Source organism: Apus apus, chromosome 11, assembly GCF_020740795.1.
Source record: "Apus apus isolate bApuApu2 chromosome 11, bApuApu2.pri.cur, whole genome shotgun sequence".
NCBI classification, from domain to species: Eukaryota; Metazoa; Chordata; class Aves; order Apodiformes; family Apodidae; genus Apus; species Apus apus.
This window is the reverse complement of record NC_067292.1, coordinates 14,386,343-14,414,220: the sequence shown is the minus strand read 5'-3', so window position 1 is coordinate 14,414,220 and position 27,878 is coordinate 14,386,343. Positions and strand designations below refer to the sequence as shown.

At 39.2% G+C, this 27,878-nt stretch overlaps 1 protein-coding gene across 2 annotated transcripts in view; it reads right to left on the bottom strand.

The window, feature by feature from the left end:
- NKD1 (NKD inhibitor of WNT signaling pathway 1) overlaps positions 1-27,878 on the bottom strand; it is a 105,790-nt gene that overhangs the window by 13,245 nt on the left and 64,667 nt on the right. The window contains exons 5-7 of one of the 2 annotated variants that reach the window (XM_051629566.1): positions 11,513-11,619; positions 8,833-8,928; positions 123-270 (exon numbers count right to left, since the gene is read on the bottom strand). In XM_051629566.1, coding sequence (XP_051485526.1) covers positions 123-270; positions 8,833-8,928; positions 11,513-11,619 — 351 coding nt within the window. The remainder of the gene's footprint in view (positions 1-122; positions 271-8,832; positions 8,929-11,512; positions 11,620-27,878) is intronic. The other variant, XM_051629567.1, reaches the window with a different exon arrangement.

Here is a 27,878-nt window from a genome sequence, read left to right as displayed (position 1 = left end):
CCACATGACTATTTGCCTCTAAGTTTACATTTATTTGTATTGACAAAATATGAAGATAGATTTTTAAGGGATTCTGAAAGTTTTATTTGTGTATTTTCCAACAGCTGATTGCCCATCCTTACCAGTATGATTTAACAAGATACTCTTTTTCTTCTGGCTGCCATCTGGTGCAACGGTAAGTTTCACTCGCAGAGTTTTGCTGGAACTAGGAGAATGGTTTACTGATGCATCAACTACCTCATAGATGGTATGAAGCAAGCTGGTAATATCCTATAGTTGGGTTGAAACACAAAAAGACACACAATTGTGAAAAAGGTATGAAATCTACAGCTCTGAAACTTAGAACGGTTTTGGACTTGGGGCTTTTAAATGCTGAAATATCCTCAGAAGTCACTGAATTTAAAAAAGGTAAACTTGCCCAGAACCTTACAAGAAAAGATCCATTTCTCTACTGTGTTAATCCTAATTTTTCCAATATAGATTCTAATATAGCTCACAGACACAGAAAACAGTTATTCAAGTACATTCCATATTCTTCATCAAATGGCATAAGATGTATTAAATGGGGCAAACCAGATCAAAACAACAATAAAAGCACAAGCCATTCAAGGTTTCCCCAGCTATGAATCTGCAAGATTGTGTTCTGCCTTTTCTTTTATTTGGTTTCAACAGAAGCCAGGGATAACCTTTCATACTACATTGAAAATTGAATTCACATGACCAAAACAAATCCAGCAACTGAAGAAAATCTTGGACATAACAGTCTTGGTACTTCTTGGTTTTTTTTCTTGTAATACTTAACTGGTTGATTACCTAGAGGAAAACCAATAGCAGAAGTGGCAGAAATGTAAACCTCGGGTTTGGAAGTAAATTATGTCTGAATGTCACTCTACTGTACACACATGGCAATGTAGCTTATTTTGCAAAACTCAGACTAGTTCTAAACTTTTATTTTTGAACAGCAGAGCTTATCCAGTCAGGTCTGTTACAGAATATTCTTCACACACCTCTCTGAAGGCAATGGGGCATGATCAAATGCTTACATGTCTGGCTATACCAGAAAGAACATTAGCCAATTTTAATAAGCCATTTGGTTCAAACAGGAGAAACACTGCTTAGTAGCTGGTGATGCTCAGAGGTCTCTCAGGTTGATCTAATCCAGCTAGGCTCAAATAGGGTACGACCCATTGCCAGGATGAGAAGGAGATCTCTTGGCTCACTGCTTTTCCCCAGAGGGATTTAACCAAAATTGATTTTGGGCACCAACATAAGCATATTGATCATTGCAGGCTATAAAGACCCCATGCAAAGTGTATCTGAGAATTTAACCTGTTTCTTTGATTAAACCTAGTATCTAAGTTCCTTCCAGATGCCTGTGAGCACAAAGGAAATACTGAAATCATCCTTCATTAAGTGTAACTGGTTCTGAGGATAAAGAGTCATGTCTACAAACATTCAAAATCTCTACAACTTCTCCTTTGCCCAGGGGTCATGCCCACAAGAGCAGCTCGAAGTATAGTATAGGTCTCAGCACTTCAGTAGTCAGTGTAAGACACAGTCCTCATCTAATCAGCTTTAAAGGTGATACAGAAACACTAGTTTCTGCTCACACAGGACTTAGGGAAATACTGACCTTTTAGCTGGGACAAATGGTTTTACAGCATGTGATTTTCCAGCTTAATATGCAGAATGAATAACTAAATCCTAAGCGGGTCCAGACCTTGTTTTAACATGTACCCTCTCTGTGGAATTTCTCCAGACTTGTAAGTTCAAGACAACATATTCATAAAAAGAAAGCAGAATTTGCCATCTATCTTATCTCCCTACTGACTTATTTTTTGTACCACTGCCACAAGAGTCTCTCTATATGAGCTGTTACTATCATGCCAGTAGCAGCTTCCTATGATTGTGACAAGAGCAACCATCTAAAGCTTGAACTAAGGAAAGACTGCTCAGTGACAATCTGGTGGACACCTCACAGCTCTTTAGCACATCTCACTTCTCACACTTCCACCCTAATTTGAAACCTAGCCAGACCTCTAAATAGACACAGCCATATCTAACAGCCAGCTCAAGGGGCTGGAATTTTATTTAATCTATGAGAAAAACCCATCCAAGCAAGAATATAGACAGACAAACAAAACATATCTGCTTATATACCCTCCATAAAGAGTGTTCTAGGACATTGGGCTAGATAATCATGCTATAATCCTGCACCTCGGTAAGCCAAACCTTCCCCTTCAGCAGAATGCCAAGGCACCATATTTATTCTAACAGTGCTTCATACATTCAGCACGTTGGTGAACAGAGCCTTTCCCATACATTCCTTAACAAGCACTGGTTAGCCAACATGGCATCTTTCCACACAAAGCTACTATCACGAGGTTATTATCAACTCTTTCATTCACAATAATCTGTCCTCCTTCCTTTTTTCAGCTATGCCAGATGTTTGTACAAGCTGATCATCTAGTCTATTTTAACTTCAACAGGCAAAGACAAAAAGTCTTTACTCCCACTGTCCTTTTACATGATTTTTCCAGTGATGAGGCATAACTTTCTAACGGGCATACAATCTGCCCCTTGTGTTCTGTGAGGGTCTTTATCCAATGTGCCACTTGACTCAGCAGTTTAAAAAGTACTCCCAAATGCTGCCAAGGAAGGCCAGATGCAGCATTTGTGTGACACATACTTGGCAAGTCAGAAATATATACATGCAGATATCGCATCAGAACAATTTACATCTCTCAGCCAGAGAGGCCTGAATTAACCCAAATTAACATCCAGGCTCCAAGCAGTTTAAGAGGTTGCACAGAGGTACCAGGACACCTTTTGGTGCTGTGCTCTGCTGCCTGTGCATTTCATTACATGTTTAATACCCAACTTCCTCCATGGCAATCTGAACTGTTTTGCATCCCAGCACTGAATTAACATGGTCTTCAGACTGGATGTGTACCAAGATCGAGGTTAGGGATATCCACAAGTAACCATTTAATGCTTATGCTGATCTTTTAAGTACTGACAACAACATTTTTATTAAAGGATTCATTTACTTGCGGTCATAATTTGGGGTTGGAAATTCTAGCAAACTGACAGTTCTGAACTGGTCACACAAGTTTGCTTGGGTCATTGACTACTCTGTCACCTACCAGGGTCCAGGTTGAACAAGTACCAGCTATAAGGCTGCCTGAACCTCCTGTTGGTTTCCAGTTACTGCTTCATAATTATAACATACAAATTCCTGAGGCACTGCTCTGGTAGGAGTGGTCTTTATCAATGAGTTTTGAACAGTGACTAAAAATGCCTTCTCACAGCCCTTTTTTTGGCAGCTAATATGGTAATGGCTGTCAATGTAGTGGCAGTAGACCATTAAAATGTTACAAAATTTGTGGTTTATAGTTCTATCTATATTTACCACCAGAAGAATCTTAATCTTCCAGTAGTCTGCCAGAAGACGGAGGCAGTTTATGTTCCCCTTGAAAGCTGTCCCACTGAATATTAGCTGCATTCAAATTCCTTAAAGAACTGACTAAAGCCATTGATACAGTTTTACCTTCTACACTCCAGCTTGTGCATTTCACACTCCTCAAGAAATTTAGCATCCAAGATCAAGAATAAAAACTGGTTATATTTTCCTCTCTTCTGGTACATCAACCAGCATGCCTCAGAGATCACCTACCAACGAATCTAACTTCTGCACAAAGGATTATGATTTTTACTAGTCACGTGATTATGCAACTGCTTTAAGACTGCTCAGCATGTCCTGCACAAATTTGCATCCCACATTTCTCAAACTTCCTCCGTTTAAAATAAACAAGAACAGATTTTTCAGTGTCTCCCATTTTGCCAAAAATATAATTTGCCTTTTTTTTAAACTGAAATGTAATTTTAAACAATTTCTAGTTTAAAATCATCATAGATTTTTAAATTAGTATATTAAATGGGTGAAGAGAAATAAGAACTAAAAAAAATATTCTCTCCTTTGTAGCAAATAGATTATATTTAGAGGGGATGAAACTAACTTCTGAAGGGCTGCTAGTATGCAGAATTTCTGCTGGAATAGCTAATTTAATCAAGTAGAAAAATTTAAACAGTGATATTTTTCTACAGAGAGGAAATCAAATGCTTGCAGGGTAGTATCCCAACAGCCAGCACGTGCCATACCCAGATTTATTGGTGACTTGCTTGTTGAACATTACAGTTGTTTTTTCCAGGGCTGAAGGATTTAACACTGTTAATCTGTATGTTTTTTCACATCCTATTTATCAAGCTGCTAATACAACAAAGTAAAAGTTCAATAGATTGTCAGAAGTACTTGCATTAGAAATACTACAAAGCAAACAGCTAAGGCCACCCATGGATGCTGCACTCAAACAAGTATCCACAGAACACCTTACAGATCTCCAGGAGGAGATCAGCAGGAATTTACAACATTCAGAGAAATTAATGCATCTGTAAAAAATAATGAGAGCAAATGACACTGAAGTATTCTTCATTCCCTACAGAACTCCAGTGGCTGAAAAAGTTTCTATTGCAGGTATTCAGTTTTTTATTTCTAAGGAATACTTCTGGTACAGGGACAACCCTATTTTTCCAGTATTAGCATAGCTTATCATCATAGGACTAGTCAGCAAACTAGAGAGTCTGTAAAGGAAACTGGGAGGTTTTTCCAGAGGAAATTATTTAACAGAGTAAGACTTCTGCAAACAACCCCCAAAAAGCCAAATAAAATCGAAAAAAAACAAAAAACACAACAGCAACAACAACAAAACCCACAGAGTTTAATAACACTGAAAGAAAACACTCAGTTTGATTTTTTGTAAGTTATTTTGGAGTGGATCTTTGGCTTCCCTCAAAACCAAAAGACAAAGCCCTATTTTCTCTTAATAATTCACTCTGGCACAAATTCACCAAGTCTAATGGCTGACATGATGGCCTCTCTGATACAGACAGACACTACTGCTCTATCTGTTCATTCCACTGCTGTTTCTATATTACAAGTTAATACAATGTTGACAAATCAGAATCAGCAAATTCCAATATAGAGGTCAGGCTGATAAACAGTAGTCCCAGAAAAGCCTGTATCCTTCCTCAAGTCAAAGTTTTGGTGCTAAGTTCTGAAAGGAGAAATAACTTCAAACCTTTCCACTTACTACAGAGGATATGAGCAATAATAACTAAAAGATAAAGAAAAAAAAAGAAAGGAAACATAAGAGGAGAAATTTAATGTAAGATACAAAGAAGAAGTTTAGAATGAAAAATTCATTAAAAAAAACATCAATACCCATTCATTACTTTTCCCTCAGAAAAAGAAAAGTACAAATATCTCATTTGTACTTTGTTTTTAATCTGATTTTTACATACAGCAGAATGTTTTTATTGCAACATCAGCTTTGTCTGATTACGTGTTTTTGAATCATTCTTATTTGGAACCTGAAAGGAGCTTCACTTGCTATCTAGTCCACAACTAGTCTAGATTAAATTCCTTCTTTTTTTTTGACTTCTGAGAAGCAACTTTCTTATGTGCTTATTTCTGTGCAGCCACTCACCAAAGAAACTCAATTTTCAAAGAAAGGATGAAAAAAAAAAAAAAAGGGAAGAAAAAAAAAGCAGCTAGTGTTTATGAAATATAATTACATTCAGAGAGCTCAATATAAAACCTCATGGATCAAAACACATTAGTTCAATTACCCAAGTTTCAAGTCCGATTACAAATACCCGAGTGAAGATAATTACAGTGCAGCTGTCAGCTCTAAAAAGGCCTGCAGTACATAATGAATTGTCCTCTTATGGCTTATGCAATGAAGAGAAACATTATCAGCCAAGTTTCGTAATATACATATTAGAGCAGGAAAAGTTATCTCCCACTTTACCAAAAGGACGGAAAAAAAGTTGTCTTCTACGACAGAAAAAGCAGTAGTTTAATAATGCTAATGTAGCAGTAATGCTAATCTTACAATTTGCTATCCCAATAATTATGCTTTCATAATGGGTGTATCTCTTCAAGAAGCATGACTAGATCTGAATTTCTAATTATAAGGACTACAGAATAAGTCATACAGACTCTAGGAGGAAATCAAAGTAGTTTTAAGTTTGGAAGATGTTGTTAAGTTCCAGAAGAAGTTTAACTAAGATGGAATTTAATGCTCTTGTGGTGATCTGTCTTTGTGTAAAACCCAAGAGAAATTTTATCCAGTAACTAAATCCATATCTTATTTCAATTTTCAAACTTTTTAATGAAAAAAAAACATTTAGTCCACTTGCACCCCACCTACATTATGTCTCTTAAAAACTTAACACTGTGTATTCCTTTGGAAACTCTCTGGACATGAAGTCCAATGTTTTAAACTCAATGACTTTGAATCAAATGAAATGGATGTGGGTGGGCAAGTCACTTCGTTTTCCAGTGTCTCATTTTTCCAACAGGAAAAACAAGAATGATAAGACTGACTTCTTTTTGTAAAGCACCACAAGATTTACAGATAGAAATCTGACTTAAGAAATTTCATCTCTCTGTAAATCTGGCTATAAATCCAGGAGACATTAAACTGAAATTTTCAAAGAAGGAGAAAAGGTCCACATTAAGTTTTTCTCACAAGAACACTGGACCTTTGTTTACAAAAGCTGACTGGTTCTGAAAGCATTTTCATCAGCTCCCTAAATGGCACTGGTGCAGATCAGCCCTTTTCCTCAGACTGTCCCTTCTGTCCCTAAGACTGTCCCTCACCCAGCAATGTGCTTCACATACTTTTAACTCAAAGCATGTGTTCCATTCATTTTAATTGAAACTATTCACACATTTAACGTTCGCCATTGTTAAGCCCTTTGCTGGATCAGAAGCAGAGCTGCTTAAAAAATGACAGTATCAAGCCTGCTATGTTGACTGCCAATCTCTAAGGGGCTAAAAAACAAAAAATTCTATGTCATTTGAAGAGACTGAAATTCCTCTTTTGTGGCCAAGATTATCTATGAGCTGCTATCGTTAATCATTCTTGCACAAACAACTCTTAAATTGCATCTGGACTCAACAGAAGGCAACCAGCAAGATGAATTATACAAAAGGCACTGGAACAGCTTGCAAAAGAAATGTCTAACATAACTGGAAAACTCTGCAATGGTGCATACTATTTGTTTCTATCTTTGGTCACATGCAAAGAGCTGAAAATCATCAACCTATTTGGCCCCTTGGTTTAAAAGAATTTTTTTTGGCATTGGTTCAAGCCTGAATATAGCAACCTCCAGACCTCAGTGTAGTATAAATTTCAATCCCTGCACAGATTTGGTTTCAGTTAAGCTGCAGTCTGCTCTTGTAGCAAGGAGAGGTAGAATTTGGCTGTAACATATTCTCTAAGTACAGTCAAATTAAGCTCTTTGGTGTACCACATAATCACAAATAATTATTGTATACATACTTAAAAGCATATTCTTGTTATGTTCAGCACATGGAACTCCCACTGACATTAATCGGAATTCCATGCCTGAATGTAAAGGACATCCATGTGTGTGGGTTTGGGCTTTGTGGGTTTTCCCCTATTCTTTAAGTCACAATGATCTCGTAATGAAGACTTAGCCTTGGGTCTTGAAAGATCTGGGTTCAGTCTGCCACTAGGTTCTTGTGAGACTTCAGGCAAGTTATTCTTCTGGTCTCTGTTCTGATACATTAGCAAATACACTTCTACTTGTCCACCCCTCCTCTCCTTGCCTTCTCTTTATAGCTCATCTTTCCATTTGAAACTCTGGACTTGGCCTATAAAGTTTGATCTGCTTATGCTCTTGCATGAGGGACAGAGATTTAAGTTGACTATTCAAAGCACTATCAGAGTAGAGACAATTAAAAAATTCTAGTAATGATGTTCATATACATATACATATTAAAAACCCTGAACAACCACTACACATTTCGCAGTTTGTTCATAAATGCAACAGAGATTTGCTCCAGTCATCTAGAAAAAATTTCCGCCCTCATTTAGTGTCTAAGGCCACCATACTTTCAGTATTTACCCTCTTCCTTTTGATCACTTCTTAGTAATTTTCACAGACACCACCATAAAAGCCAAGAGAGACAAAACCTGTCAATTTTCAGTTGATCATCTGAAGGCATGGGAGCCAGTAAAAACACCTCACAAAAAAAAAAAAAAATCAATGACAACACATTGAAGTACATCTCAGAAGAAAACCTTCTTCTAGAAGAAGTAGTATTCAATTTGAATAGAAATAGTTCTGAAAAAGTACTATATTCTAATCTACATATCCTATTATCTGGCTTATTTGCACAAGAAATACGATTTCAAGACATCCTGATAATAAAAATTCCACAGGTATGCTTTGACAGTCATTCACTATGGTCCTCCAGCAAGTACCACCGATGTTATTTATATTTGGAGGGAGAAAGCAGAGATCAGCCTGATCTTCATGAAAACAACAGAACAGTATAGTTAGCCCTATTGGAAAAAATGTCAGAAAGCAACCTTGCTATTTGGTTAGCTTAACTCTGAAAAGCACAATAGAAGCCAGAACAATATACATTTGCAGGGGTTTATTTTGACAATGTGTTTAGTTGTTGAGTTGCTTCAGATATTTTTCCTACTCAAATGCCAGCACTATTTTTTAAAACTAATCCCAGATATTAAACAACATCCAGCTTAAAAAGTGGTACAGGACATCTGAAAACAGTAAACTACTGGTGGGATTGTTTCTAGGAGGGAAGGGTCCATGGAAACTCCTGTTTAAATTGGCAGGACACCTCTATTTCATAGAAGAAAAAATGTTCCTGTTACAAAACACTTCTCTTGTTAGCAAACGCTGCACACAAAGGGGCAGCTGTACTTTGCTTACCTCACGTGTGACTCTTCCGTTGTTATCAAAGTCATACAGTGTGAAGGTCCATTCTTGCCTGTTATCTTCCTCTACAGACACATCACATTGCAATTCCTAAGAAACATGCAAAGAGCAGCTGATTACCTAAAGCAACAGGCCTGTTTGCAGAGGAGACTCTCCACAGAAGGAGGCTGGCTTTCTTTCTCCCTCCCTCACAGGAGGAAGCTTTCAGGATGAGTCCTGGGGAGACCTCTGTCCACCACAAGGAAGGAGTCTCATCAAATCACACAATAATACTAACTCCCTTGGGCTAGACTTTGGGCAATCTGCAAGATGCTTTCTACTTCATTGTAGAAAACACAGACAGGTACAAGAAAACTACTCCCTGAAGCTCTTGAAATATACTACAATTTCCCATTAAAAAGTGAGAAAGAAAACTCTGCTTAACTCCGGAAGAGAAAGACAACAGAAACAGACTCACAGGATGAGGCAGTATACCAGAGTGCCAGGAGCAGTCATTAGAATGAAGTGGACATATGGCACAAATCCCCATCAGTGAGACCTGTCCTTGACATAGATATTTGATACCCAAAGGTTGTCAGTTAGTGCAGTACAGCGTCATGCCACTGGAGCTCCTGAAATGGAGCCTGCCTAGAAACTAGCAGGTAAGAATGACCTGGGCCTAGTGCCTGGTCCTTATTTAAACTGTGCTTGTTAGTGAGTGTGAGAGCTGTGGAAAGTCTGAAATAACCGATTTGTTGAAGGGAAAAAAAAAAAACAAACCAAAACCAAGACTTCAGTCAAGAACAAAGGATGCACTTTGACTGACTCTATTCACCTCGGTGCAATTCATTTGCCTTCTCTCAAGACCTGTGCAATCAGAATTACCCAGAGCCACAACAAGGCAAAACAGAAAAGTTACAGTGCAATTAAAACGAAAGCCACTGTATGCAAGTAAAATAAACAGCTCCAAATAGCTTCAGCATGATAGAGCTCAAAATACCTGGTTGATCTTCTGACTTGAAATCAATTCCCTACAGCAGTTACGGGTACCCCCTGTCCCCTGCTGAGTTCAAAGGCAGTCAGTCTTCTCTCAGTTGTAGCAAGCCCGGCTGAAAGCTGCCAAGTGCCCCACACTCTACTGTGGAAACACAGTTTCACATTACATAAACATTCCTGGCACCTTTAGAAGCCAAATCACATCCACTTCAGATTTAGACCTCTTGTCGCCACACTCGCATTTCTGATTTCTTTATACCTTTGAGGCATTCATCAATCTCTTTGCTTCCAGCTTACATAGCTGAGAAAATTTCATTTGTAGAACAAGGGAAAAAATATCAATACTTGGTTTCTTGCCACATATTAATACTTCCCTGTCCCACACTGCCTAACATAACATCTTTATATGAGGATGTGCTCTGCTTAGTTAAGAGCCATGGCAACCTTCCCTGCATTAGTCATGGTGCCTAATACCAAGTGCTAACCTTTATGGCATGCCAAGAACTACTTGGGAGCAAACACAGACTTTGCTGGTGCAGAGGAGTTCCAGCTACTCTGGCATTAGCCATGTTGACAGGTGTCCTCCAACATTCAAGTATCAAGGCACTGTTAATTGCAATTTATCATGCCTTTCCTGTCTGCGAATGTCTGCTACTCAAGGGAGAATATAAAATGTGCCTAGAAAAAGTTATCACCGTGCAAAAAAAAAAAAAAAAGGGCACAAAAAGTTGCGCTCCCCCCAAGGCACACAAGACCTAGCAACACCTCAGCTGCCAATGGGAAAGAACTTCCTTTAATCAGCCTTAAACCAGTAAAAAATAAAGCATCCCAGGCTGCTAAATCTGATCTAGAGAAGGAAACGAACACTTGAGCCATGCTTCAAGGTGGCTGCATGGTCTTTTAAATAACAATTGAGGAACGCAAAGCTCATTACTGTGACAGGCTGACAGCACTGAAAGGTAGAAGTTTGCCACATCTGCTGGAGCTCAGAGAGATGGAAATTCCTGCTGTTTCTTGCCGGTACCAGAGTATCTTCCTCCTCACAAAGACAGACAACCCTCTAGCTGGATGACAGTATGTTTCAATACTCTATTAAATCACTCCCTATATAAAAAACCCTGCCATCTACACACAATGTCTGGCAGTTTTATGATTTTAAGTCTACGAGGAAATAGACACTCACACTCCTTCCCCTCCAGGATCCTTGTCCTCCTGCCATGTGATCTGATGGATTTTCTGTGTAGCAGGTCAGGGTTATTTCACTTTGGAGGACCAGGCACAGAAGACCATACTTAAGGAAGCTTTCATAAACATTTTTTACACTAGGCAGATTTAAACAAGTGCAATAGTCCATAAAAGCCAATCTAAAGATTTGATAACAAGGTAGCTGGCATAATATATTACTAATTAAAGGTTCATAGATAAAAGGACTAGACTGTACGCCTCTACTTACTATACATTTCAGATCCTACAGAGGAATGATTGTCATTAGATTGTTCCCAAATCTGGAAATAAGTCTCTCTCATCACATCATAAGGAGCACCAGCAGTAAGACTTGTGTCAATTCTGCTTCCTCATGTACTCATTACAATCTTTGGGAGCTATACACATGCATCAGAGGACACTATTTGGTCCACAGGTTATTTTCCTACCATAATTATGTCAGTACAGTGCAATTTAAAAAATATAGAGGACTTACTTCAAATTTCAGTTGCTTCTTGGAACTTTTGCTTGTGTCACTTTCTTTTTCTGCTTTCTTTTCATCTGCACTGCAAACTCCATCTGTCTTCTCTGGAGGCAAAGCCACTGCAAAAACATATTTAAGAAAAAATGCTCATAAGGATGTCAAAGCAGTCTTACATTTGCAAATCTGTCTTTATATTTAGGGTGAGATTGATTTCAGCAAACTTGTATGAGAAGATCATTATACTTGATTTGCTTTTGTGTTCACTACGCATCTGGGATAATTTCAGCAGACAACCTACCAACAGCTTTTGGTGCACACCCTCTCCTACAAACATCACTAGAGTCACAGGAAGTTCAAACACAGTATTATGAGAATATAAATCAGCAGAATTGTTACTGTAAATAACTTCAATAATTTGCAGAATATTGAAAGTATGTGACATATTGCAAAACCACATTGCATTCACCAGCAGTGAATGAAGTAATGAAGCTGAAATGCAATCCTCCTTCTGTTCCAAATTCCCTCTCCAAATAACATGCCAAACCTTACTACCTCCCAAAAGGTAACATTACCTGCCAAAAAGGTTAGTTACATCTTTTCAAATATGTATAAAAAAGTATCTTTCACCAAATTTTCGATTTAAACCATTATGTACTTGTATAATTGAATAGCACTCATAAAGAGCATCAATATTAACATATATCAGCCAGAACATATATCAAATATATAAAAGAAATATATATACACTTCTCACATGGATTAAAACACAAATGCCCAAGAACTGTGCCTTTGGCTCCTGCAGAGGCACTCAGCCTCTTATCTGAAGAAAATTAATTCTATAATAATTAGTGTTATGAAAAGAAACACAGACTTTTTAACCTTACCCTCAAACTTTCTAGTTGTATCTTTTAAACATCCCCATAACCTCTACCAGCAATGTTAAGCCCATACTTCAGTAGGCATAGCAGTACTCCTGCCTACTCCTCAAAAAATAAAAGATGTTACAAGAATGTGCATCTTAAAGTCAGGATTTTTTGTCTTTCACTGCAGCATTTGCATTTACCCAAAGCCTTTATCCCAATGCTATGCAGGAACTGTTTCTTGGTGATGCCTTTGTAAGTAAGATCTCATGGAAGTGCCAGTTCAGTAAAGTCAGATTCCTTACAAAAAAGGAGACATGATCCCCTCCAGTTCACAATGACCCATTTCAAACTGGGTTTATTCTGTGGCTCTCCTGATACCCAGCACTGCTGAGGTGCCTCCCAAGCATTCTCCCAGGAAAGCAAGTCACTAACATACTAGAAATTAAGATATTATATCTGCCATTTTCCATCATTTTATTTCACATTTAAAATAGAACAATTATCTTAAAAAATGTAACTACATCTACCCTTACCATAGTTTTATACTCAGAAATTCCAAAAGCTAAGATCTCTGACACAACATTTACACTATTGTATTACCTTTTGGTTTTGTTTTCAAAATGTGGTGTACTATAAAGGATTCTGGCTGTGCAGTAGAGAAGGGGAATGAAGCAGACACCCAAACCTTTCAGATTTCCTGACTTTAATATTTATTCATAGTTTTGATGTTATACTAACACCAGCTTCCCAACACACACACTTCCTGTGCACTGTACAAATGCCAGTTTATTATACACATACACTGATACACCTTGATCTCTACTCCAAGCCATGTTAGGATTCCCTACACAAAACGTAATCTAAGCAGGAAGCTCAGCTGAAGGAAGTGAAAGCTCACTTCACAGCAGTTTCTTCCCTTGTACTTTTAAGCTGGTGTTATCAAATGAACAGGGGCTGTTTATTGAGAGGGTTTTGTATAGTGTTTATCATGGTGAAGTCTCATATTAATATGAGCATCACTTACAACACAGAACTTTGAAGCATATCTGAAGAAAGGTCATTTGCTTTATACTCACTTTGTCCATAAATACAACTCCATATTCCTGGAAGTTTAAAGCCAAGGCCACAAAAATACTTCCATAAAACAAAAGACAATGTTTTGTTGTTTGTCTTAGCCCAGCCGTACTGTTTCCTTTGAAAATCAGCAAAGATCAAGTGTGCCTTCATCACAAGGATGGTTATATTGACAGCAGTTCTTCATAAGTAGTAAATACAGCCCTAGATTTGCAGTGGTTCAGGTGTACCAGGGATCAGTTTCTCACATAAACAGTTCTAACTAAGCTGATAGAAACATTTGTATGAGAGGCTTTTGCAAACCTCATAATCTTTCTCTAGGGAATGCGAAAGAAATGAAAGCTATGACCCCTAGCCTCACTGGAAAGTGGACCAATGAAAAAGAAAAAAGATCCACCCCTGTTATCACACATGCTTTTAAACGTGTAAAGGCATGTAATGGTCAAAATACTTTTTTATGTGTTAAGGAAACAACATTAGGCTGAGAGAACTGGGCAGCAGATCCAGCACAGGATGACTATTTCCTGCCTCAATACTCCTTTTTGGGCTTTTCTGTCAAAACCAAGTATTCTACAGAGCATTCTCTCCCTTCCACCACCGTGCTCTTTTGCTGTGCTGGAAGCTGCTGGCACGTGCAAAGAGCAGCAGAGTTCCCCAGTCCAAAGGGTGCTTCAGAGAGGAATGGCACAGAGTTACTTTCTGGCTTGAGGAAGAGCCCTCACACTGGCACATTTAACAACCTTTCTGGATGTCTAGTTTGTGTGTTCAGATAGGAAGCTTTCACTTTAATGTATAACTTATGTAACAAGAGGAAAAAATGTGCTCGGACAATTCAGTCTTTTCAAAAAACAAGAGTTCAACCATTGGGGAAGGAGGGGAGAGATCTTGCAGTACACTCCTTGAGAGAGTTTAAATGCTGTATGCCAGAAATTGTCCCCTTTGAGCTTTGCTTACTCTGGATCTGAAGAACTCATTGGCCTTGCTGCTCCAGGGAATTATCCTTTGAAATCAGTTACTCATTTTGGAGCTCAGATGAAATGGGGAAATCTGGTGATCTCATCCTGATGTCAAGTTTCATTCAGCAAAGAAAAATGAAATCTAAATGAGGAAATTTTAAAGAGGAATATGGAGGTATTAAAATAATATTTACAAGTGATCAAGTAAAGTGTCCTGCATATATTCTCAGGTGCCCTAACCAAACCCAAGTAACGTTTAAAAATATGTCCTGGAGTACAACTGTTTTGTCTGAGAAGAGAAGGATAAGTACTTGGCATCTTGTTTCTATACTTAGTTTTGACTATTGACAAGTGCTCAGTTTCATGAAGGATACAAACACATGGTGAACCTACTTATAAATAAAATGAAAATGTCTGCTTGGGTCAGTTAAAACTGGCAGCCTGTAAACAGAGATCTACCAGTGAGGCACATGCCAAGGGTCAGATATATTCACAATGTGAACTTCCTTTTAGCTCTGCCAGTGATATTAAACTAGACCAGACAAGATTGCTATCTCAAAGGAGTGTGGAGAATTAATAGACTTGTGTTTCCAGAGTCTAGGCCATCAGAAATAGGTCCACATGCAATATATCATCTGTGCAAAAATAGTTACCTCTCCACTCAGATAAAAAGTCCTGACAAAGAGAATGCTCTCTATATAGATGAATATACAGAGAAATCTACCCTTGTTGTGGGAATCCACAACTGGAAGAAAAATAAATGTATATTTATTGCTTCTCATGGGAATAACCATATGCTCTCAAAAACAATGTTCCCTAACAGAATGTTTCATGAATTGAAATACTGCATATGTTTTCTTTATGATGTTCTATTTTCTTGTTCATTATTAATGGTCTTGTATTCACTTCTATAACCTTAAGACACTATAAAAATCTGTCTGGACAACATTTGAAATTGGAAAGACAATAAAGGAAAAATATTAACTTGGAAAAATTGTGAAATACCATTCTTTCATGAAAAACAAACTGACTGGCTTAAGTGTACTAACAGATGTTTCTCTCTAAGATTGTTAATTACTACCACCCAATTGCTCATAATTGAGGTGGAGGAGGAAGAGTAAGAGAATGAACACCAGTTTAAAGGTATTAAGACTCATCCCTGAAGAATTACATGTTTTTTTTCAGGGGTTATTCATTCCTAGGAAAAGAGGGGGGTAATAATTCCAGCTGCTCATTAGGAATCACCAAAAAATCCCAGATTTGAGGTAAAACTTCATGTGTGGAATGAGCAAGAATACTAAGCTTCAGACAGCCAAACCATTCTTCATTCATCTCCATCCTGCATCTGAGAACAAGAGGGGGAAAAAAGCAGAGCCAAAATAAAGCTGCACTCATGTAGAAAAGTGACGGTTTAAACTTTTACCCTAACTCAGGTGGCTTGTCAATTCAAATTTCTCAAAGCCTCACTCAAGCAAAGCACCATGTTTGTAACAAATGATCTTCCTTCTCAAAGTAAGGGCAGTTTTACTCTGTTTTTCAATGGTGCTGAGCATTTTGATCAGATGGATTAAAAAGATCTTGTGGCCAGAAACAAAAAAGGATGCAACTCTGATGAACATTCATGTGTAAGTTTACAGCTATCAACTCCAAATCTGCACAGCATTTTAGGAGAACTCAGCCTAAAGATTAACTACTTCAGGGACTTTTTGGAATGACAGCCATTCCAAAAGGTATGTAATGGATCACAGGGCCTTAACACAGAAAGCAGAACTACGGGAGAAGCTATGCAATTCCACAGTGATAAATTATGACTGGACATTACCAGTGACTGTTCTCTTAATGTCAGGGTCATTACTCTGTAATTTTTGAGAGAAAGCAGAGTAAAGGTAGAATTGGAGAACTGACAAAAATGCCACCTATGAAAGTCAGCATCTGGCATACGTGGAACCAAACCCTTTGAAGTGAAATGTCTTCCCCTCAGGATGAATAGACTTGATTCTAAGGCAATTCTTTAAAACTACTACCAGAAACAAGGGGTCAGAATTACCTGAAAAAAACAACCATGTACTAGGACTTGAGACTTGTGGCGAAGCAGGATAAAAGGAAAATTTTAAAAATGCATAGTCATACCAAGACAAGGAGATGAAGTCATAAGGACTTCTGTAACAGCTCAAATTGAAATTCAGCAGCAATATATATTTGACTGGTGGAAGTGAGCATCAAAGAGCTGGTCCAACCAAGCTGAGTAGGAAAACTCTTATTGATGTCAATAGGATAAAAGTTTCACTTCCAATTTACAGATCTAACAGATGCAGCAGAACTTAAAGTCAGAGACTATGAGGACAAAAGGGTTAGAAAGAGAATTAATTGCATCGCGTTTCCTGAAGCCTCTGATGTCTAAATTATCTGGTTCTGTCAACATTTTTTTAATTGCAAATCAGGTTTGACAAACACAACTGACATTCTTCACTGACTGCACAACAAGAACCAGAGCAATAACTATGTTTGAAAGTCCAAATTAAGAAGTCATTTAATTAACAACTACATTCACATTCAGATTTAACTTCTAAATTCTCCTGGCAGCCATGGATTAAGAATATCACTCTCATTAAGCACAGATTTTGGTTTTATTCCAGCATCAATTGAAATACACCCCATACAGATAACTTCACTTGAGCAAACGTCCTCTTCTCCAGAGGGAAATGAACATAGACAGAATAGGATGAGGAAGGAGTAACATTCCTGCTCCCCAGCCACCAGAACAAGCGCATAGAAAACCAGGCTTGTCCTGGGTTAGTGCCAAAAGCATGTATTCAACTTTCTCTGGCTGAAAGCTGAAGCTGATGAATTAGACACACCCTTCAAAACAACAAAGATCAAGCTGCCTTCTCTGAAACTTACGGTAGGGAAATTAATTGTCCACTTTTAAGTCCAGTTGGACAAGTCAAAACCAATTTACCAACAGCTGTACCAGTAGTACTTTGTACTAGTCTGGGATGGGTATTTCAACTTGAAAATATGGAGAGAAGTAATTTTCTTCTATTTCACTATTTCCTGTAGATAGTCACAACACAAATTAGAGGTTAAATTGCACACCATAGAGTAGAAAAGGGAAAGATTCAAGATGTCACAAGATGTACTTCCAGCACCAGACAGGGGGGAGACTGGCACAGAAGAGAGGGGTAGTGACTCAGACTATGTGATGGCTCGCAAAAAAACTCCAACAGAAGGAGAAGCAAAATATGTTTTAAACATTCAGGCATCAGAAAATTATTCTGACAAGTCGCCACTAGGCCTTTTGGGAATTGCTAAACTGAAATTCAGTCACATGTTCAGACAACATTTTCTCACTTCAATAAAAAACAGTCAAACTCACAGGTCTTTGCAACACAACCTCCCTTAAAGCTTCAGTTCCTTTTGCCAACACCAATAATTTGACATATATAAGTAGAAGTATTACCAAGCCTTGATACAGAATCACAGGTTTCTGTCTAGGTCTGCCCCCTTTTTTTTTTTCTGGATGTTGGGTTAGGGGAAAAATTTTTTACTATCTCCTTACAAAAAAATGATTTGTATTAGAGGTAAAGATACAAAGGACAATACACTCTCTCTCTGCCACCTAGGGTGCAACTCATAAATGCTTAAACACTAAACCTAGATTTCTGACACTCTTTCTGGAGTGATTTTGCTGAAGGTAGGGAGCTTGCTGGATTTTTCCAGATTATTATTCCCTTTCCCAATTAGTTCCCCAACCAGCTGTATTTCATCAACAGCAACTGCCAGATTAAATGCCTTTCCTTGACCATCTTCACCCAATACACTTTGATGTTCAGTTCTCAAGCTCCAAAATACCTTTTGGATGAACATCAGACAGCACTAAACAGAATCACTAATTAATTAAGCAAAGTTAAATTTTAAACACTGTTTGTTGTGTTAGCCAAAAGCCTGAACAGAACAGCCTTTTTTCCCTTCCTCATCAGAGATCAAAGAAGATAATTTCTCGCTTCCCTCCCTTATCTTGAAGAAAAAAAACAAAACCGGGGGATGGGGAAGGGGGGGGCACAGGAACAGGGAATGGGGTGGGGGAGACTCTTCAGAAGCTTTTGGTCAGGATGATACCTGGATGATACCTGTAGCAGCAAGATTTGTGTTTGATCAATGGACATATCAAAAACCACATTAACAGAATGCTATAACTATCTGTATCATTTAACATGGGTAAGTACTTCTTAAGTAAAAACTGTCACTATCATATGGACCACTTATCACTTTTGAACAGCATTATGTGTCCCTGGAGCTCTGAATGGGCCTGCCAAGTGCTGAATTCTGTTTCTGAACAGCGGCAGATGGGGACACCAACTGATCATTTGTGACTCAATGCAAAAGAATCAAGGCCTTTCTTCTATAAAGATGGCCATACACTGATTTTTATTAGTAACTGGTAATACTTTTGCTTTTTAAAAAACCCCTTCTCAGTGCAAGTCGCAGATACGCAGGTTTGCACAGAATTTTCTGTCTTAAATTTTCTTTGTCTCTTCGGATTTTTTTTTCCCCTGAGATTCCCAAGGGAAGAAAAAGAATAAAAAAACACAGCCACTACATAACCCTTTATTCAAATGAAGGCTGAGTAGGTAATGTTACTAATAATGTAGGCTTTGATATCAACTCACTCCCATCTAAGTTCAATGTTCAATGGGAAAATCATGTTTCCACCACCATTGCTACGATAACAGGGTCTCTAAAGGTATATGAACAGTAAAATTCATTTCATCAAAATTGCTTCCCCTGAGGAAGAATGTTGCTCTGAGCCTCTCACAGACAGCTCTTTATTTATAGAGAGCAACGTTGTGGACCTCTACTGTAGCATTATTTTGGCTGTGCTCAATCAGTTGCATATCTGACAACTCTCTCATAGTTAATATATAGCGGAAGGTTCAGTGTTCCCATTCTCAGAGCCCTACATCTTACTCTGAGAGGTGGGGGAGAATGGAAATTAACCCACAAGACAACAGAAAAGTAATAAAATGACTAATAGTGCATCATCAGGGCTTTGTGCAACCTGATCTAGTAGAAGGTGTTCCCACCCTTGCAGGGGGATTAAAACTAGATGGTCTTCTAGGTCCGTTCCATCCCAAACCATTCTATGATCATAGATGTGTGCACATACAAGTATATCTCCTTCCCTTCTCACATTTATATACAGGTTAGGAATAGTACTATGGTGATACATCACATACTGCAAAACATGCAGAGAAATAAAATTCAGAGGCTTGACCCCATCACCCTCTTTAAGGTCTAGAGAGCACAGAGAATTTCACCACAAGAAATTTTTCCCAATGAGCAAATGCAGGTAACTGCTCATTGTTATTCATAATAATAGTACAGCCTAATGTATCAGAGCAGAAGCCTGCTGTCCTGTGTACCACCCCAAACACAAAGAGGAGACTGTTTGGAACAGGCTTACAGGAGGAGTCAGCCCTTCCTGTTGCTCTAGAGAGCCATATGTTCCCCAACTCAGGAGTCAACTTCCCACTTGAAGCCACCCCTTTGGTGGAAAACCCAGCAGTATCGGTGTCATTGTGAATTTTCCTTCACATATTATGTCTTGAAATCTGGGCAGCAATCCCTACTTGCTAGCAGGGCCTGGGCAGTCACCCCTGCAGGGGCACAGACCCCAGGGACAGGGCAGGTGGTGGGTGCTAGTGCAGCTTCCAGAGGGCCCTGCAGCAGGCACAGAGCACTCTGCACCTCAACACCCGTTTGCCAAGAATATTCTTCCACACCTGGATGGCTCCACTCTCTATAAAGGCTCATTAACATAACAAAACAAACCAAAAAAAGGTCTGCAGCACCACACTTTAGCTTCATGCCTCCAATATCCTTCAGAGGGATCATAACTCCCTCCTAGGGAAGTCTCTCCCGCCCAGAGGTCAGCCTTGGCTCCCCTCAGCCACCTCCTAACCGGCGCCAAGGCCTGCGAGGCACAGCAAAGCTCCCAGCGCCTCCGGAGCCCTATGAAAATTCCTGGGGAAGCAGCTCTTTCACTTCTGGATATTTTGTTTAAAACTGCGAGTGCTTTCCTCTCTTTTTGTTAACTTTATAGTCTTAAAACCATTTTGGTACCAACTTGGGCACTTTGTATGACATATTTTACTGCTGAAAAGACTCAGGTTGCTGGATCAGATTTATAAAGCAAGAAAAACCCGATTACTAGTATTTTTATTTTTTTGGTAGGCTGGGGGTTGGGACTTTCCATCTAACAAGAGCAGCTGGACTCCAAGCTCTTTCAAGAGCAGAAATGTTGCTTCAGGTTCATTTCCACAACCCCACAGTGCTGCATTTATTATTTGCTTTTACTCACAAACCAGTTGTGGTTACAAAAAAAAAAAACAACAACAAAACCAAAAACAACAACCCCCACACACCACACCAAAAAAAAAAAACCCACCTCTTCCAAACAAATGACATTTTATCTTTCTCTCCTCGGGAGAATAAGGTTGACTGCTACTTGTGCTTTGAGGTTCGGATATGATTGAGATGAAACATCTGTTAAGAAAAAAGGTGTGTGTGGGGACTTTTTTCTGCTAAAAATATCATGCTTTTTTTTTTTTCCACCAAACTTGAAACATGTGATGAAATTCAACTTTTAAAATATAACCCTGGAGCTACTTGAAACTATAAAAGTCTCCTCAGTATCTGAGGCAAGTCAGAATTTCCACTGTTCAAGCTGGGCTTTTATGAAGAGCAGACTTAGAAAAAGCTGTAATCTGTCTAGGTAACAAAGGGCACTTGTTCTGCCTGGTGAGGTAAAACTTTGGGTTTCTGTAGCTACTGCAGCAGAAGTGGAGTTGAAGCACACAAAAGCACCCTGACTGATACACACTTTGAATTTGGATCAGCAACTAGCAAAAGCAATACGCTTTTCATTGAAATTGCCTCTCTAAGTCTGCATGTACATGTGGATTTGCAAGGTTCAGCAGGATGACAGGTTGTATCTAAACTACCCAGCCCAAAGGTTCAGGCATCCATCTAGCTTTACATCTATCTAGCCATCTATATAAAACGATAGCTTCTAAATTCAACCTCAGAAATGCAACACTTACTTAATCCTATAATGAACTATATCCTCACATTATACACTCTGGAATATGAAATCCCCATAGGCAGGAGAGAAGGGCCTTACAGGAACACGCCCATGAAAACTAAACAAAAGCCTACTGCAAAAACCCAGCAAAGGGACTCTGAAGCTCGGTTGCCTGGCTATGTCGAGGTCAAGTCAAACACAAAAGTACTGGCAACTTTAGGAATATTTGGGAGTTGCAGCAGGTCATACTGCCTGCTAAATGCAGTATTCAAGGTTTCTAAAAATTAATGTAACGTTTCATATAAAAGCAAGGGATTTGAAACAAATTTCTTGTCTTCTGAAATAGCAAGGGCCAAAACTTCTTTCAATTACAAGAGCACAAAACTGGAATAATTCCATGAACACCAGCATCAGAATATTATCTGGCTCCAAATCTTTGCCTGGAAATATGCTCTAGTTTCACATGGGTAAAAAAAAAAAAAAAAAGAGCGAGAGTCACAAGAGAGTCAGAGAAGAATGGCATTTTGACTCACTTTTCAAAAACATGTTTAATAAAACCTCCACGAACTGTGGTCAAAGCTACAAGAAAAATAACTGGTAATAATCGTTGCTGGGAAATTAAAAGTAGAAAAGGACCTTTGTTCTTCAAGTAGAATAAATGAAACCACTGGTATTCATCATGTTTCCAGAGGGATTGTTTTCAAACTCCTGACTTGTTCCCATATTTCATTCTTTTTTCTTGGTGGTGGATGTCCTGGGGCAAAGTTCAAGTACATTTTTATACTGCTGCACATATATAGTAATGTAGCTTTATCTCTGCCATACACATTAGACCAGCTTCTCTCATGGATATGCCCAAGTCCCACCAGTTTGGCAAGGTATATCTGATGGTGGACTCTGCCACCCACATCAGTCACCACTGCAGAGGCAGGAAAGCAGAACACGCAGATGGACGTGGATAGCTGTGATCCAGCCATCTTGGGTGGTGTTGAGGGTTTGACAGGCACACCCGTGCAGTCGGCAGCCAGTGCAGACCTGTGCACCAGCCTGCATTTCTAGGCACTCAGTGTCATTGCTGACCCAGGCTAAGCTAGATTAGTAGCTCGCTCAGATATCCCTACACGTGCTACAGTTCCTTCCTCCTCTGAACCACAACGTTGACAGCCCAAGAGAAACACTGATGACCAAAACTGATTTTGTGAGTTCAGATTACTGAGGCCCTTCCAAACCTCATGCACAGAGAAAATGATTCTTGGATCAACTGGCACCTATTTCTCACCCCTGTCCCAGTCCTGCTGTATGGCAGCTTCCCTTCAGCTTCACCCACTGATGTGAGCAACCAGTTGGGTGCCTGTGGTCTGCTGCCAAAGCTCCGCCATGATGCTTCACTCACCTTCAGGATGTAGAAGGCAAATGCAAGAGCCCTCCTGCCTTTGATGAGGTCTCTCTAAGCTATATCCTTCTGCTTTTTAATTCCTCTCCTTCCACAGGCAACCTGATGGTCTGGCGCTTCTGTGCTCCAAGAGAAGCAGCTTGAGAGATTTGTAGACACAGGTTTTTCAACAGCTGTACCCGCAGGTGACTTTTTGCCTCCTAACAAACTAGTTCATGTCTACCCCAGAGCTGAGAGTAAATTAATATTCCTGTAGTTAAGTGATTCTTTTTTTTAACGACCACTCATAAAGAGAATTAGCTTCTCTGTGAAAGAAGGAAAAGTTGCCAGTCTTAGATAGAATGAAAGAGTATGGAAAAAACAATATTTTTATAAATGTCAAGCATGCATATAATATTATTTTAAAGCTTCCCATGTTTAAGGTGCTCATCAACTATTTGTTTTTTTGGGGTTGCCTGTTCACTTCCCTTTACCTCAGTTTTCTATTGAGATTTTTTTTTATACATTGCACACAACTAAATTTGTATTAACATTTTGCTTTTTTCAACCACCATCAAGAATAGAGACCACCTGTAAGTCTAGAAGGTTTTCTTGTGTACTGTACTTTGAAACCCTCCCTCTGTCCTATTGTAAGGGACAGACATAGATGCAGGAAATGCCAGGCTGTCTTCTCAGCTTTGCTATTGTGTCCCTGAAACAAACATGCAACTTGCTTGCAACCAGGAATAAGTTTTCAGCAATACAAAATGATCTGAATACAGAGATCAATGTGAAACTTTTACTTACAGGAGGTATGATCTTTCCAGTCTAATGCAAAGGATTAATAATGGCAGAACAACACTCTCAAACTGCAGACAAAACACATTATCAATCAAAACCTGTTAAGCAGCACCACTAGGATTTGGTGGGTTGTCAACTAAAGAGAGTGATTCTCTACATGCAGGGAAGAAGTGAGCAGGGGTGGCAGAGCACATACCCTCCACACAGCAGCAGCTCAGTGTGAGGAGAAAAGCTCACTCTTCAAGGTAAGGCAACAGCCCACTTTTCACTGCCTTTCTGTGCTCCATTTGCCAACATGGGTGGGAGCTGTTAAGACACTGTAAAGGTCCAAATGTAAACACCTGGAGAGCACTAACCCATTACACACAGGCCATGGACAACCATTGGATGGCAACAGCCTTTCATCACTACTGACCTGGCCCCACTTGAAACAGCAGCTAAACAGAAGTAAAAGCTTCTGGTCCAAATACCAACCCCCCTGAACTGGAACAGCTAATGTTAAGAAAACTTGTACAATTTTTTTAATTTTTGTTTTAATTTTTTTTGAAGTGCCTTATGCCATAAGATTTTCCTCCCACTCATGGCAAACAGCCTACCTGCTTCTTATAATTTCCTGGAGCTGTGCACAACCACAGGAAAACTTCTGCTAATCCTACCAGTCTCATGTTCTTTGGTGACTTTTATTCTAACTGCCAAACTAAGCAGTTTTCTCTTGGCACTCTCCACTGCTCCTCTTTTTTTTCCCTCTCTCATGTTCTTTGGTCTTCCAATTCACAGTAACCAGCTTATCGGCTTCCAGCCTAGGCAGGGACTAGCTGTTTGTCAGATAATGGAGGCTGGTGCCAGTGGGTCACCCTGAAGCTGAAGATATTTTTCAGAGTTGTTTCATGTCACATTGAGTAGCAGGAAAGGGTACAGGAGAAACTTCTCGAGAGTAAAAAAAAAATAGAGCCAGTGAACAAGAGATCACCATTCTGAGGTGATCACATAGCATATACTCATGCACAGCAAATCTACAGTAAGTGCACAGGATTAGCCACAAGTCATTAAAACACAGAATTCCCACACAACATCCCAAAATGCTGACCACAAAAGCACTTTTAAAGGAGAATTATTAGCACTCTGTTTGCCATGCCACTGATGAACAGGTATTCAGTTTAAAAACTTGACAGAGAGAAGACCTTCATTTTCTGCAAAGCACCAAGCCTGCATGAATCATACTAGGCAGATAGTAACAATGATGCTAAAGCAACTTTGACTGTGTACAAGATGCACTCTATGTCCTTCCTATACATGCATTGCAATTTCATGTACATAATATATAGAAAATTATTTAAGCTTTAGAAAATAATCATTATAACTGAAGGCATTACCTAGAAAAAAGCAAGTAGTTTGAAATAATAGCCTTTTATTACGCATTCATAGCTCATCATAGCACAATACATTAATTTATTACAGCAAGGAGGTTATCAATGCATGGTAAAAAGTGTCTCACAGGCAAACAAAAAGTTAGCTAAAACTAGTTAAAATGCTTGCTCAAGTTCTCTTTTGCTGACAAGTTTATGAATGATTTGGACCCAAGTACCATACCTTGCCACCCTTTCTCTGAGTTGAGAGCCCCCAGATATTCTTTCAATTACCAGTTGTAGAGACAACTCCAAGAACTAGAGTCTTCACTGAAGTTTTCCTGAACAAGAGACAGAGGAGGAATTATCTTGCACTGCATGACAGGAGCCCAGCTGCAGGGTGCTGTGTGGGAGGCACACTCCACCCCATGCTCTCCCCTGCTGCTCCAGCAACAGGAAGCACGGGCACCTCAGCAGCATTTCATGGAAGCTGGTGTGCTCTGGAACACACACAGTGGGGAAAGCATATCCAGCTCTGTGGGGGTCCTGGAAGGTTGGCAGTGTTGGGTGCAAGATCAGCAGCCTTAAACCACTAGTTCTTTCTTTACTATTGGTTCTGTGTTTGCTTACCAGTTCTTACTGAAGTAAAATATAACAACACAGTTCTTTGTGGTGGAGCTCTGTTAACCACACCTCAGTTCCCATTTGACCACAGATTCCCTGGGTGCTGGGTAGAAGAAGAAGAGATGAAGGACTGACTGGACATACTACTAACATCTTGAAAAATATATAATAATATTAATAATAAAGCATGCCTTACTTGCAGGTTCAGGAATTCCATTATGTCTTGTAAACATGTGAAAAGTGCTACAAGTAATTCTTTTACAGATATAAGATATTTTTATTTTTTTTCCCAGCAACAATAAGTGCTTTGAACTCTGGTGGAGGGTTCTCATTTATGGACAAGAAAATGACCTAAATCTTGTCCTTTCCGGTACATAGAAGGAACATCTTACATCTAGGGATTTGGATACATCCAGTTTGGGAAACATTATAAAAAAATGGGTTGATTCAGGTCAAGCTCTGTCACTGCTTTCAGCAGGACTTGGATACTGTGTTCAGATAATGCTCCAGCAAGACCTGGATCTTCTCCAGTCTTCTTTTGAGAGAGTAATAACCAAGACATCACCCTCAGCTGACAAATGAAACAGGGAAAAGATTGCTATCAGCATAAGAGGAAGGTTAGCTCTGACAGGTACAGGTCTAGACTCATCTCACAGAGATGCAAGATTTCTAGTTAGTAGAAATATTTAAGTCATACTTTTCAGGAGAAAAGTGACATGAGAGATCACGTTATCATGTAACTAACTGGGTGATAGACTAGGTCTCCAAAGCTTAAGGACTTCACCTTAAACTCCAAAAGGCAGCTGGAGTAGACTGATAGCTATATCCCACTGGGCTCGAAAGAGCTTGTATTGAGACAAATAGGAAATTGCCTGTTTACCACAATCAGTCTATGTCAGAGGGAGATTTTCCAGCTTCTGGTTCAGATGTCACAAGCCGGGAGCAAACAGACAGCTCTGAAAAGCTTCTATGTGTTCAAGTGATAAGATGAAGGAACCCCAGTTCACTTCATAAAGATATGGAGCAGTCAGGATAAGAAAGCTCTCCTGGTCTTCAGGCTTTAGCTGTGAAAATTTCTCAAAAGGTCCAGGAAAAGGAGGTGAAAGGTCTGGAAAACAAGAGCAGGACTGCTGAATGATTCATTTAAAAGCTTGCTTATGTCTTGAGGAGCAGGAGGAGAACTTGGATGTCATTACTGAACACACTAACAGCAGCTATCTTTCTGACCCACCAACATGTCTCCACGATGGACAAATGACTTGGTGTTTGATGCTACATTCAAATCCTGCCTGCCATGTCAGCTCCCAACTGAAATGAAAAATATCTCCCAATGTCTGTGCTAGTTTTTGCAACTTGTTTCAGAGCCACCTCCAGACATTCAGTTCTGGCAACCTACTGTTCCGTCTAGGGACAAGGAAGAGAAAAATGCAAACTCTTTCATCCTGAAGAGTGATGAAGCACATGCTTTCTGCGCAGAAGCTTCTGGACAAGAAAGTTCAAGCATGAGAAGTTCTAACACAGCTACAGCAGAATGCACAACTACTCTAAGTTTGGCAACGGGAAGTCTTGGAAATGCTGTGGGAAAGCACTTCTAAACTTGGAATGAAAGCTGCAAATGGACCCACTACAGAACCTATATCCAGCATGCCCAAATGTTATTAAGGAAAAAGAAAGGAAAACAGAGTACAAGTAATGTAAGAAGAGACTGAGGTTTCCGTTTGTGTCTTGTCTAAGGAAATCACTGACCACATAAGAGAAGATTCAAAAATTTCAATTTAGTGACTTGCCCAGCAGTAAAATCAAAGGCAGGTGCTGGATATAACAGACAATATTGGTCAAACTGTTTCTTTCTGCACAGCACTCAGTAAACAGAGTCGCCACTATTGAGTTCTAACCTCTTGTCATGCAGCAACATTGAGTCAACAATCCGCTCTCATGGCTTAATGCTTTTGATGTTTACTTTGTTCTTTCTATAGTTCAAAAGAAAGCACTAATGCACCAGCCCTCTTACCAAATACAATCTTAATCCCAGAATCCCGAGCCTTTTGCTGTTGGCCAGTTAAGTCTGTTAAGACGAAAGGATTTGATCAAGCTTTACATAACAACACAGAAGTTAAATCCAGCAAAGAGAGTTCTTTTTATCTGTACTGCTCAGACAGCTAAGGGGGGGGGGGAAGAGGGAGAGGGGAAAAAAAAAGGTAATGAACTTGGCTATGTAAAATAAAATAAGGAATTCAATTATTTATCTTATTGCCACT